Source organism: Phyllobates terribilis, unplaced genomic scaffold, assembly GCF_046119375.1.
Source record: "Phyllobates terribilis strain yellow unplaced genomic scaffold, ASM4611937v1 Scaffold_1__5_contigs__length_1240528914, whole genome shotgun sequence".
Lineage (NCBI taxonomy): Eukaryota > Metazoa > Chordata > Amphibia > Anura > Dendrobatidae > Phyllobates > Phyllobates terribilis.
The window spans coordinates 723,248,151-723,263,176 of NW_027362761.1; the positions used below are offsets into that span (position 1 = coordinate 723,248,151).

Here is a 15,026-nt window from a genome sequence, read left to right on the forward strand (position 1 = left end):
TAAAATAGGGGGGAACCCACATCATTTTTTTTAAGGGGTCCCCCATTTTAATAGCTAGTAAAGGCTAGGTATTCAGCTGGGGGCTGATATTAGTAGCCTGGGAAGCTCCGTGGGTATTACCCCCTTCCCAGGCTTCAAACATCTGCCCCAGCCATCTGCTTAACCTCCGCTAGAGACTAAAATTACGGGGAACCCCACGCCAATTTTTTTTTTAATAAATCCTTTATTTTAACACTAAATGACAAGTACAGTAATCAACACTATCACTGTACTTATTATATATGTGACTGACATGTTTCTATCTATCTAATCTATGTGTGATGCTCTATTCTTTCTGTTCTAAATTGTTGGGTACCGATGCTGAATTGCCGGCCGGCTTTTTTAAAGAGACGGTGGATGAAAACACTATTATTTTTTTTAATAAATCCTTTATTTTAACACTAAATGACAAGTACAGTAATCAACACTGTCAGTGTACTTCTTATATATGTGACTGACATGTTTCTATCTATATAATCTATGTGTGATGCTCTATTCTTTCTGTTCTAAATTGTTGGGTACTGATGCTGAATTGCCGGCCGGCTTTTTTAAAGAGAGTGTCTTCTGAGCAGTTTGTCAGCTTTTGGACACCCTTTGAAGGTGTTTTCTATGTGTTTTTATTTGCCTGCCATTGGTTTTAACGGTGTTCGACGGTGTTCGACAGTGTTCTAAGGTATTCGACGAACAGTTCCACGAACATCCCGGTGTTCGACGAACCGAACCCGAACACCACGGGGGTGGCTCAACACTAATTATTAACCTCAGAGGGGGGTAGTATCCATGGCCCCTTCCCTGGCTATTAATATCAGCTCACATCTGTCTATTTAACCTTTGCTGGTTAGATTTTATAGGGGAACCCTATGTCAATTTTTTTCTGGGTTCCCCCTGTAATCTAGACAGTAAAGGCTAAGCAAGCAGCTGTGGGCTGTTATTAATAGCCAGAGAACATTTTTGGCTAATGGCCCCTTTCCCAACTACTAATATCAGCTCCCAGTGGTCAGCTTTCCCTATGCTGGTTATGAAAATGACACGGGAGCCCATGCCATTTTTTTTAATATTAGGCTATGTGCTCACGATCCGAACACAGCTGCGCTTTGGATGCAGCATATTTTTGCTGAATCCAAAATGCTGCATTCTATTAAACGCAGGTAAGTCCACATGTGTTCACTGAACTATGCGGATTTACCGCATTCAATACATTCTAGTGGTCAAATTTCTATTGCTGAGACTAGCGACTCCGCAAAGAGAATTTGACATGCTGTGGTCCTGAAAGACGCGCCGCATGTCAGTGTCCACTGGTGATCTGCAGCCTCAGATGCACGAATAGTGGACATGGGATTTCTAGAAATCCCATCCACTATGCTGTAACATCTGGACGCTGAAGGTTTGACTCTGCATGAACAAGCAGCTTCAAACCCGCAGTGGCTCCTGATCGTGGGCACGTACTCAAACTCTCCCGCAGCATGTCAATTTCTGTAGCGGACACGCTATTCTCTGATGCAGATTTTGACATAGTGAAATGTCATTACATGTGGTGGATCCGTATGAATTGACAACAAAAGTGTGTCATTAGAACACAGCATTTTGGACGCAGCTAAAATATGCTGCGTCCAAAGCGCTGCTGGTTGCTGATCGTGGGGACGTAGAGGCTAAACAAACAGTTGTGATGTGTTATTAATAGCCAGGGAACATGTTTGCCTAATGGCACCTTCCTAGGCTAAAAATAGCAGCTCTCAGCTGCCTCAGAAATGACATGAATGAAAATGCAAATGAGATTAAGGTTCATGGAATTAGCTGACACCTAGCCCTTTGTTTAGTGATGAAAAGGTGTCAATCAGACCCTCTCATTACTAAACATAAGTAAAGCAAAGTAAAGCGTTAAATAAACACACACACTAAGAGTAAACACTTTATTTGAAATACAACAGACACATTCTTTGTTCATTTAAATTAACCAGTATACTCACCCCAGGTCTGACAGTAATCCAAGGGTTAAAGCAATGTCCCATGTTTCTTTTTTCAAGTATCTTTATTTAGCTCAAAAAAGCATTCATTGATGTGCAAAAACGCATCAAAAAATGCATCAAAAACACATCAAATTGTGGTAAAACGCGTGGTTTTTCTGCAGCATTTTTCCTGCAGCCTTTTTCCTGCCAAGAGATGCAGAAACCTTAAGGAATTTTCTGCATTCAAATCCTGATCGTGCGCAGGTAAAACTTTTTTTTTTCCTAATGCAAGCTTCACTTAGCTTTAAGTGCCATTTTGTTAAACATGAACGCAGACGTTACATTGGTATTAACTTTTTTATGGGTTTATTGGGGAAAATAAAACAATCACACAATTCTATTTTCTCCAGTTACCAATCACTTAAAATAATCGGTACAGTGAATTGTACATTTTGTTATGATTACTAGGATACCAAAAATGTTGATCATATTTGCTGATTTGTGACATGTATTTTTAGAAAGTTTATTAAAGGGGTTTGCTTTGCTCTAGACAAATTTTTACAGTCACCATTGAGAAACTGATGAATATCTATTCAGCACATACTTGTTGTTACACACTGGGGATGTAGGGGCATTGCGATAGTGTGTACACAGGGTAACTTCAGAAAAATGTCTAGAGCCTGGAAAATTTCTTAAAAGTTGTATTATTGTAATTTTGCATTTATATAATGAAATTAACACGTTTCTTTTAGCGACCACTTCCTTTTTGACGTGACTTTGTCAGTCCTTGGCATTAGATACCCCAAGACGCACTGTACTCTTTTTTTATATAATTTTTCATTATACCACTAGAATATCAAAAGATGCTCTTGAACAAACATTATGCAGTACATCACCTTTTTATTCAAAGCTGTGACTTGGGAAAGAGAAATAGAAAAATGTATAAGAAGTCTAATTTCCATTCTTGTATGCGATTTGGTTAAGAGGAGATAAGAGGGGAATAGGGAAGGAGATCTTGTGAGGATCGGAGGTTGCGTGTAAGTAAGTACCAGGAGATGTATGGAGGAGACAGGTTGTGGATGGGTTTGTTGCCATGGTTAGGGTTTTGAACTGTAGTCTCTGGGGAATGGGAAGCCAGTGAAGGGATTGACAGAGGGGAGAGGCCGGGGAATAGCGGGCTGATAGGTCAATTATTCAGGCAGCAGAGTTTAGGATAGATTGGAGGGGTGCAAGAGTGTTAGATGGGATGCCACAAAGAAGGAGGTTGCAGTAGTCGAGGTGGGAGATGATGAGGGCATGCACTAGTGATTTTGCAGATTCGTGATTAAGGAATGTACGGAAATATTTTTGAGTTGGAGTCGGCATGAAGTGGAAAGGGTTTAGATATGTGGTTTGAAGGAGAGATCAGGGTCAAGGGTTACCCCAAGGCAGCGAGATTGCGGGACTGGGGAGAGTGAGCAGCCATTGACTTTGATGGATAGGTTTGTTGAGGGGTTGAGTGAGATGTGGGAAAGATGATGAATTTTGTTTTATTCATGTTAAGTTTTAGAAATCTAGAAGAGAAGAAAGATGAAATAGAGGACAGACATTGTAGGATTCTGGTTAGTAAGGAGGTGATATCGGGTCCAGAGAGGTAGATCTGTGTGTCAGCAGCATAGAGATAATACTGAAAGCCATGAGACTCTATGAGCTGTCCTAGGCCGAAGGTGTAGATGAAGAAGAGCAGGGGTCCTAGAACTGAACCTTGGGGAACACCAACAGATAGGGGGCGAGATGAGGAGGTGATGTGTGAGTGGAAGATGGTCTGTTAAGCATGAAGAGATCCAAAATAGGGCCAAGTTGGTGATGCCAAGAGATAAGAGAATCTGTCGTAAGAGGGAATGGCCCACTCTGCCGAAGGCAGAGGACAGGTCCAGGAGGAGGAGGACAGAGTAGTGTCGCTTGGATTTGGCAGTTAGCAGGTCATTGGTGACTTTAGTCAGGGCAGATTCAGAGGAATTATGCGGTCGGATGCCAGATTGTAAGCGGTCAAAGAGGGAGCAGGAGGAGAGGTGCAAGGACAGTTCAAGATGGGTGTGTTGTTCCAGTAATTTTGAGGCATAGGGGAGAAATGATATGGGGTGATAGCTAGACACAGAGGATGGGTCAAGAGAGGGCTTTTTGAGGATGTATGTGATCGAGGCAAGTTTGAAGCAAGAGGGGAAGATACCAGTTGTTAGCGGCAGGTGGAAGAGATGGGTTAGGGCTGGGATGAAGACTGTGGTGAGGTTAGGGATGAGGTGGGATGGGATCGGGTCAAGTGTGCAGGTGGTAAGATGTGATTTGGAGAGTAGAGAGGAAAGTTGATCTTCCATAATGGCGGAGAAGCTGGTTTTGGAGGAGGAGGGCTGAGTATTTATGAGGAGGGGCTGTGGGGACTGTAGGCCAAAGCTTTGTCTGATGTTATCAATCTTCTGCTTGAAGAACGAGGCAAAGTCTTCAGCTGAGATGAGAGGAGAGGAAGGAGGTACTGAGGGAAACAGGAGAGAATTGAAAGTGTTGAATAGCTGTTTAGAGTTGTGAGACAGTGAAGATATGAGAGATGAGAAGTATGTTTTGCTGCAGTCAGTGTGGACTTGAAAATAGTGAGGGACTGTTTGAATGTGATGAAGTGCTCGTTGGAGTGGGATCCACCATAAGGGAGTGCAGCTGGAGAGGCTGTGTCATAGGAGGTGAGCCAGGTTTCTGTGATGCCGAGGAAGGAAAGCTTGTTAGTAATGAAAACATCATGGATGTAGGAAAGTTTGTTGCAGACAGAGCGAGCGTTCCATAGAGCTCCTGTTAGAGGGACTGTGGAAGCGGGGGCTGGGTGAATAGGTATAAGGTTAGAAAGGTTGCGGAAATTTGTGATAGATCGTGGATGAGAGGTAGAAGTGACTGTGGGGATGTGATGAGGACCAGGAATTCAAGAAGTTTATTGTGAATACAAGGACAGCAGCAACTAGGGGCTGGAATTGAATGTGCGCACCACAGCGCTAAGCAAAATGACCCAAGTTTCAGTATCAATAGTGAAATCCCAGAGACATAAAGGAATAAGGCCCAAATGGTTTACCTGGAGGTAGTGGGGTCCCGTCATCAGGTGATGCGGAAAGATAGGTGCCGCCGCAACCGGCAGCGTTTATTCTATTTGAAGACCAGTTTTTTATCCAAAGTATGGCCACAGCTATGGGATCTAACATAGCTTCACCCTATGTGAACATCTTTATGGCTTACTTTGAGAATACTTTTGTCTATAACCATATTCTCTTCACGAATCATTTAAGATGTTGGAAACATTTTATATACGATATTTTTGTAGTCTGGTCGGGGAGTGAGGAAGAGCTCCTATTTTTCTTTCATGATATTAATACTTACCTTCCGGGCATGTCTTTTACCATTTATCATAACAGCCAATCCATCCGATTCTTAAATACCCTGGTAATCCTGAACGCGAATGGTACCATAGACACAGACCTATACACTAAACAGACAGATAAAAACAGTCTTTTACGTAATACAAGTTGTCATCCGAAGCACACGAAAAAAGCCCTCCCTAGGTCCCAACATTGTAGAATTGAACGGATCGTTTCTAATGATTTCATTATGGGTGGCACTGAGGATATATTGCAAATGCGATTAAAAAAGACATATGCAAAATAATGTATTGCAAATATTTATGTTCTGTTAGATATTGATTTCTTTTTCTTTGTATACACAGATACCTTGAGAAAGGCCAGCTCAGGCCGAAACGTTGTATAAATGTATCTGCTTTCATTTGGGTCTGATTAATATATTCACAATAAACTTTTAGAATTCTCATGAATTTCTACGCAAACTGAGTACCAGAGTTATTACCAAGTATTTATATTGTATATTTACTAGTGATGAGCGAGGATGTTCTGTTAACCCTAACACTTTCTCAGCTCCTCCTCACTGCTGGCAATATCTCTCCAAATAGTATATAGAGATTGGGTGCTCACTGATTCAGTGGTGCTCAGGAGTAAATATTAGTGACGAGCGAGTATGTTCTGTTAACCTTTTCGCTAAGTATGCTCGGGTGAGCACCGAGTAGTTACAGCTGCTCGGTGTTATGTTTAAATCACTCCCGTGTGCATGATTTGCGACTGTTTGACAGCTTTATTACATGTGAGGAATGCAAAAAAAACAATCATTCCTCACGTATTAAAGCTGTCAGTCGCAAATCATGCACACGGGAGTGATTTAAACATAACACCGAGCAGCTGTAACTACTCGATGCTCGCCCGAGCATACTTAGCGAAAGGGTTAACAGAACATACTCGCTCGTCACTAATATTTATTCCTGAGCACCACTGAATCAGTGAGCACCCAATCTCTATATACTATTTGGAGAGATATTGCCAGCAGTGAGGAGGAGCTGAGAAAGTGTTAGTAGGTGGAAGCAGGAGAGGGCATGAGGCGACTGTGTTTCGAGACACAGGATTGTATGTTAAGGAACAGTTCTGAGGAGGAGGTAAGATAGATGGGGAGGATGGAGGGAGAGATGACCAGTTCATTACCAGGCATATAGATTAGGGGAGTTAGTAGGAAGTGGAGGACTATAGGGTGATATTGAATACAAACAGAAACATTGTTTACTGTCACTATGAATCCAGTTACCTTCAGTTCTCTTCTGGTTCAATTCTGTTCTAATTCATTGCAGTACACAATTCTGGACTAATTCATTGCAGTACACTTAAAAGTTGCACTTAGATGATGCACCAGCAGCCTACGTCATGCAGACGTACTGCTCACAATATATTTGCTAACAAATGCATTCAGGTATGAAACAGAGGGAAGAGACCTAGACTCATCTTTATCAGATAATTAGAACTGAGCCAGATGCAGGATTTATCACAGGCAGAGTAAACAGGCTGGTCATAAAGAAAAGTGGTGAGGGGGGCTAGTGCAGTGGTCAGTTTAAAAACATACCAAGTAAATACAAGCAGGAGGGGTCATAATTATCTCAGATTTGAAAAGCTGAGTGACATACAAAGTAAATACATGCAGGAGGGGTAACAATTATCGTAGATTGGAAAAGCTGAGTGACATACCAGTAAATACATGCAGGAGCGGTAAGAATTATCGCAGATTGGAACAGCTGAGTGACATACCAAGTAAATACACACAGGAGGAGTAAGAATTATCACAGATTGGAAAAGCTGAGTGACATACCTGCAGGAAGAATAGATAAATAGACATGCTGATTAGAGTGTGATGGTGGCAGAAGACAAAGTGCAGTCTGTATACATCATATTAAATTCTGGTCTAATTAATTGCAGTACACTTAAATGTTGCACTTAGATGGTGCACCAGCAGACTACTTTTACACCATCTATGTATCATATACGGTATAGCAACAGGAAGGTTCAGTGGAGACAAGACAACATAAGCAATAGATAGTTTGGAAAAGAGATGAGATCTAGATCAATGTGGATGTAACAGAGCCCAGCAAGGTGGGTTTAAAGCCTGTGGATAATTCCCAATTAAATCATAAGTAGTCCTTTTAATAGCCTTGTGATACCCAATAAACATCTTTCATATTCCATATTGTATCAAATATACCCATATCATTATGCGTGTATATAATTCTATGGGGTAAGGAGGAGTTCATTGTTTCCATCAGAATATGTAGAAATGGTCTAGATGTTTTAGAGTCCAATTTAAATATAGAAATGTTAAGTACAATGGGTACGGAAAGTATTCAGACCCCTTTAAATTTTTCACTCTTTGTTTCATTGCAGCCATTTGGTAAATTCTAAAAAGTTAATTTTTTTTCTCACTGAAGTACACTCTGCACCCCATCTTGACTGAGAAAAACAGAAATGTAGACATTTTTGCAAATTTATTAAAAAAGAAAAACTGAAATATCACATGGTGATAAGTATTCAGACCCTTTGCTCAGTATTGAGTAGAAGCACCCTTTTGAGCTAGTACAGCCATGAGTCTTCTTGGGAATGATGCAACAAATTTTTCACACCTGGATTTGGGGATCCTCTGCCATTCTTCCTTTCAGATCCTCTCCAGTTCCGTCAGGTTGGATGGTGAACGTTGGTGGACAGCCATTTTCAGGATGCTCAATTGGGTTCAGGTCAGGGCTCTGGCTGGGCCTCTCAAGAATGGTCACAGAGTTGTTCTAAAACCACTCCATTGTTATTTTAGCTGTGTGCTTAGGGTCATTGTCTTGTTGGAAGGTGAACCTTCAGCCAGAGCACTCTGGAAGAGATTTTCATCCAGGATATCTCTGTACTTGGCCGCATTCATGTTTCCTTCAATTGCAACCAGTCGTCCTGTCCCTGCATCTGAAAAAAACCCCCATAGCATGATGCTGCCACCACCATGTTTCACTGTTGGGATTGTATTGGGCAGGTGATGAGCAGTACCTGGTTTTCTCCACACATACCGCTTAGAATAATCACCAAAAAGTTCCATCTTTGTCTCATCAGACCAGAGTATCTTATTTCTCATATTCTGGGAGTCCTTCATGTGTTTTTGAGCAAACTCTGTGCGGGCTTTTATACGTCTTGCGCTGAGGAGAGGCTTCCGTCGGGCCACTCTGCCATAAAGCCCGACTAGTGGAGGGCTGCAGTGATAGTTGAATTTGTGGAACTTTCTCCCATCTCCCTACTTCATCTCTGGAGCTCAGCCACAGTGATCTTGGGGTTCTTCTTTACCTCTCTCACCAAGTCTCTTCTCCCACGATTGCTCAGTTTGGCTGGATAGCCAGGTCTAATAAGACTTCTGATGGCCCAAAACTTCTTCCATTTAAGGTTTATGGAGGCCGCTGTGCTCTTAGGAACCTTAAGTAATGCAGAAATTCTTTTGTAACCTTGGCCAGATCTGTGCCTTGCCACAATTCTGTCTCTGAGCTCCTTGGGCAGTTTCTTTGAGCTCATGATTCTCATTTGGTCTGACATGCACTGTGAGCTGTGAGGTCTTATATAGACAGGTGTGTGCCTTTCCAAATCAAGTCCTATCAGTTTAATTAAACACAGCTGGACTCCAATGAAGGAGTAGAACCATCTCAAGGAGGATCACAAGGAAATGGACAGCATGTGACTTAAATATGAGTGTCTGAGCAAAGGGTCTGAATACTTATGACCATGTGATATTTCAGTTTTTCTTTTATTTAATAAATTTGCAAAAAATTTCTACATTTCTGCTTTTTTTCAGTCAAGATGGGGTGCAGAGTGTACATTAATGAGAAAAAAAATAAACTTTTTAGAATTTACCAAATGGCTGCAATGAAACAAAGAGTGAAAAATTTAAAGGGGTCTGAATACTTTCCGTACCCACTGTAAGTAAAACTTGGGATTTAAAGAAAGACAAAAATCGACTGCATCATAAATTAAAGATTGAACCTCTGAAATTCTGAGTTACAAAGCAATACTAGAACAATGTGGCAATGAACTTTCAACTGTACCATATCTCCAACACATCTTCAAAAGGGATTGGTTTAGTTTAGAAATCTCTCCTCCATGAGGATGTAGGAACATGGCATAAATATCCGATATCGATCTTTTTGCATAGAAAATAATTTCACAAATCTTCTCAAATTGGGCAGGTATTGATAACCATTGCAATGATTTCATACAAAGCTTAATTTGTAAATATTGCACATGTAATTATGGTGGAAGAGCAGAAAATAGATTTCAAAACATCAAAGAGGAGCAATTCTCTTGTCCTATATTATAGAAAATCTGCAAATTGGAATAGTTAATTGTTGAATTAAGGCCTAAATGAAAAAAGTAACTTTTTTTCTATGCAGCATCTGTTGTGGTTTTTACAAATTTAATTAACAACTTAGCGCAATTGAATGTACCAGTAAATGATGGGGTCCTCTTGTGTAGGGAACTCAGGAAATGAGCTTGGTGCCAAGATCTGAATCTGCGCATGAGCCACCTCCAGTGGCCATTTTCCCAAAGTCCTTACAGCACACTGTATCTCCCACAACTAAACAATGGTTCTAGGTCAGGTTTTACCAGTAACCAGACACTTCCATCTACCTCCACTGGTCACCTCAGAAGGGGCTTGGTAAATTGGTTGCACGCTCAGGTACCAAAAATTATGAGATCCCTGATCTTAACGATATCTGCCCCCTAGGAGGTCTTAGGCGGGAGATATTAATACCAAATTTCCTATCATGATTCTAGCTTTCTATACATATAAGACATGGCATATACAACTTTATCCATCTGGCCGACATTAATTCTGGGCTAATAGGCAGGCCACATAGCTTTGCAAGTGAATGCAATGCGTTTGGCACTCCACCACAGTGCCAAAAATATGTCTCCCATATCTGCAAAACATACACATGTTACAAAACACCCAATATTCATATCTAGTACATGGCTCTGACACATCGGGGCCATTGCTCTGTGTGGCTCTTTGGAGTAAGAAAAGACCTATTTACACAGGGCCAGCAAAGTGTCACCATACCAGCCTGTTTACTATTCATACTGACCACTTCACAGGAGGTAGCTACGCCACAGTGGAGGATCGTAGAGCAAATGGAGGAAGAGAGTGTCAGTTCTTCTTTCCATGGCCCTCATTTACAATTCATAGTGAAACCATGCTCCTGTATTCTATATGAGGGTGAAAAATACAATTTAGAGCTTTAAGCACAGAGAATCCACCTCTACTTAGTAGTGCTGCCTGTTACACACTGTTAAATCTGCTGCCTGCCATGCTAGAGCATCTGGGTTTGAATTCCACAGATCACGCTTAAAAGGGTTGTCCATTAGTGGACATGGCATTGCTGGACAACCTCTGCTTAATTATTTCAGGGCCTCACTTCAAACAATGGATACTTACCTCCCATAACAGTACTGCTATTCATGGTGGATCACGTGACATTGTTGTGTCACAGAACGGTAACAGCTGTTATCAATATTCTTTCAGAGCAGATGTCCACCTTGCCTAAATAGTAAAGAATTCAGCTGCTGATTGGCACCAGTAGTCCTGTAGTCCTGTAACACAATGGGAGAAAATTATGATATTTTAAAAAAATAAAAATGTGGTCTGTGTCGCCATTTTCCAAGACCCATAATCTATTTATTTTTCTGTTGGATTGCCTGTGCGAGGGTTTGTTTTTTCTGTGGACATTATTCTGGCAATGTGATTACATTTCTCTTTATGACATCTACCGTATGGGTTAATTCATTTCATGTTTTGATATACAAAACTGTTATGGTCACAGCAATACCAAATGTTTATTTTTTTAATGTCTTTATTTTTAACGTGGGAAAAGAGGGGTGATTATAATGTTGTTATTATCATTTATTTTATTTTTTTTAACTTTTTGTGTCATTTTATACTTTATTTTTTAGTCCCCCCAAGGGAACTAATCACTAGTATATAATGCAACATCACAGTATTGCAGTATGTAATAAAAATCTTGGTATACTATTATGCCTGAGCACAGGCTGGGCTTCACAGGAGTACCAAGATGGCCGCCTTGGCCATGGTAGTCCATTGGTGACCATGTCAAGGGTAGGCTGATGGGAGCCAGTGTGTGTTAGCACCTCAAATATGCCATTAAATGCTGCTGTCAGAAAATAAAAGCAGTATTTAAATACTTTGCAGCGATCAGAGCTAGGCTCTGGCTGCTGCTGTTAGACACAGATACCGGCTATGTAATCTAGCCAGCAACAGCCACGTTTGAAGAGAGCTCCGCTCCTGTGCAATAACATAGGTCATTTTGTGTTAAGGGGTTAAGAAACGCAAATAATTCACTAACTACAGATAAAGTTATCTAACGAGCACAGACTGATTCTTGGAGGCTCCATCCACCATTTTCCTCAGTCCACGAGGAGTAAACAGGAAGAACACATTAGTGTCCCCATTGAGAAACAAGGATTAACTCTGGGCCCTCCTCCTCCATAGACCCTTTTACAGCTTAACCGGCTACACATTCAGCATATCTGTCCCTGATCCACCCTACATAAGTTGTAGGTGTGCCGCCTTTACCTTTTGGGTAATGAATGCTACAAAATATCTGCCAAACACCATTTCATGTTTTTTTTCTGCTCTCCCAGGGAAACAAATCTCAAGTTTAAACAAGCCTTAATGGTTACACATAATCAGCTGTGCACTACTGAAGGCTTGGCAGCATTTGATGGTGAGTACAGTTGGTATTTAGACCATTTATCTTTCCAAATAAAATATGACTGCATGGATTATTTATATGTATGAAGTATGAAGCATATGTAGCGCCCCGAGGGTTCGGTTGCTACAGGGGTATTGCACCTCAACCAGAGGTGTGATATTCCACTCCCAGGTAAGGATGGAGTATGGATCAGGGCTCAGTAGCTGCATACACACACTCACCCCATTTCCGGGGGACAGCTCGACGGTGCTCCCATTTATGCAGGCACAACTGACCATGTCCCTGGCTGGAGTGGGGAGGGGGGAGAGAACCCAGTGATGTGGGAGCAGAAGGGGATGGTTTCTGGAGCATAGGAAGGAGCTCATTGGGTGCTGGTCACCTGAGCTCATACACAGAGAAGCACATAAAAGGTGGGAGCCATCTTTAGTCAGTGTTCAGTCCAGTCGGTGGAGTACAGTGGAGAGGTGACAGGGAGCAGAGGCTCTGTAGGAGCTCTGCTCAGAAGGCAGGCCTAGAGAAAAGGCCGGAGCCAGAGAGGAGAAGAGAAGAAGGAGAAGGAAGGAAAGAGGAGAGACAGAGGAGTAGAAAGGCTCCAGAAACAAGGAGGCAGAAGGGACCCTAAGAGAGAGCAGAACGGACAGTAACCGTTGCAAACCCGCGTGATATCGGGTGAAGGGTCAGGTCGTGGAAGGGTACCGGATTCCCAAGTTGGTGGAGGTAAATTATCCCTCAGCCAAAGACCGGAGGTCGTGATCATCTATTGGTGCGACCCCCCGCCAAACCTGCTAGGAAGGCACCATATAGGATAGCGGGAAACGGGGGCCAACGTTTGCCCGCATAGATCCACGGCAGCTGGACAGAAGTTTGGTCACTGGTGGGGCATGAGAGGCCAGAGAAAGGACAGAAGGGGGTCCTGTGCCATACTCCTGAGTTGACTGGGGGTTGACCGAGCCCCTCACCTGGTGGACGCAGCACGGCTTGGGCAGTCATTGCTGACAGAAGTGACATGGATAACAACTGTGAGTAAAAACCCTGGACTGCATCATTGGACTCTGTGTTATTTATGCTGCGCCTGCACCATCACCCCCAGCATCCTATTACACTGCCCTGAGGCTATACTCTTCCCGTGGGGAGTTGTCCTATCCCTCTGCTGCACACCAACACCAGCCTCAGTGGTCTGCCTTGCAGCGGCGGTCATCCCTGAACGCAATCCACGGGTGGTATAGTCGGACATTCAAAACCCTATTTGGTCTGACCACCCTGAGCTATGGGATCGGGTTGCCACTACTACTCCCAGCATCGCACTAAGGCCCGGTTCTGGGTACCCCACGGCCCAGGGGGCGAGTCACATATAGCATTAGCTTTAATGGGAATCTGTCGCCAGGTTTTTGCTACCCCATGTGGGAACTGAATAATGTAGAGGCAGAGACCCTGATACCAGAGATGTGTCACTTACTGAGCTGCTTGCTGTCATTTTGATAAAATCCCTGTTTTCTCTGCTGGATCTACGGAGTACACAGAAAGCCGCCAAAGAGAGGTGTTGGCGGGGTTATACAGAGTTCATGAATATGCTTGACTACCTGACAACAAGTTTACTAGTCCTCTAGTGATAATCTCCTGGTGATAAAACAGTGATATTACCAAAACTACAGCAAGCAGCCCAGTAAGAGACACATCACTGGAATCAGGGTCTCTGACTCTATGTTATGCTGCTCTGCTGACTAGGTGGCAAAAGCCTAATGACAGATTCCCTTCACTAACAATGCATTAGTGTGCCACTCCATGATGCTCTTTCCCAGTCTCATATGCCAATTAATAATTTCACTTGTGCTACCTAGCCCCGCACTACTAGATGCATTATGTAAAATAGGAGGCAAATCAGTGAAGGCACAGTCAGCTGTCATGAGAGCATACATAAATATGTAAGCAGAGCACCAGACAGAGCGCCCCCCACAGGCTGCCCCGAAGCATGAGCATATCATTATCTCCAAACTGAAAGTAAAGATTACACAAGAACCACAGGACAGATTTCATCAACCAAGGTATCATTTTAATCAGTGTAATGTCGCCCATCTGACAGTGTATGTAGATTACTGAGCACAATCCTGCGGACAGGTGCTCTTTAAATGTCCTGACAACTCATTTAATACCAGAGGCTAGACCAAGTTTGTCTCTTCTAAGGGAACCCTAACACCAAGAAGGTATATACTGAGCCCAAAACTTGCCCTGAGAAGAGAACTCCACTGTACACCACCATACAGTGAATCTGCTGTTGCTGTATAACCGCTATATCTGTACATTTGTAAACTACAAAGATGTAACTGGAAACCTCTGTTCATTACAATAAATAAACATGAGTTCTGACTGTTTTGCTGACTTCTTTACACCTACTAAAATGCCAGCTGGGGGGAACAGTACAGTCCAGTGTCTCCCCCATGTCCACTCGTGACATGTAGTGCCCTGTGCCCATTAGACCACATTCACAAGTTCAGTATTTGCTCAATATTTTACATCAGTATTTGTAAGCCAAAACCAGGAGTGTAACTGTCAGAGGAAAAGTATAATAGAAACACGTCACTTCTTATGTCTTTTTCATCCACTCCTGGTTTTGGCTTACAAATACTGATGTAAAATACTAACTAAATACTGATTGTGTGAATGTGGCCTTACTCTCATTTTTGCGCACCACAACTGTGTACGGTAAAACACAGAAATGGGATGAATGACATGCAGAGCTTTTCTTCTGTCAGATTCTGAACTGCCTTTGCACAGATATCCTTTCTCTATACTGCATACAAGAATATGCCATCTATCCTTTTTCTCATAAGTCACACTGGAGCATTGTGTTACCCCTTTCAGGACGCTTTGGCTGTTAGTATCAAAACAGTTTTCATTTG

The 15,026-nt window shown here is 42.4% G+C and overlaps 1 protein-coding gene across 1 annotated transcript in view; it reads left to right on the forward strand.

Annotated features, from left to right (window-relative positions):
* ATP8B3 (ATPase phospholipid transporting 8B3) overlaps positions 1-15,026 on the forward strand; it is a 1,018,530-nt gene that overhangs the window by 432,218 nt on the left and 571,286 nt on the right. Inside the window, exon 9 of the mRNA XM_073686335.1 lies at positions 12,059-12,141. Within this exon, the coding sequence (XP_073542436.1) occupies positions 12,059-12,141 (83 nt within the window). The remainder of the gene's footprint in view (positions 1-12,058; positions 12,142-15,026) is intronic.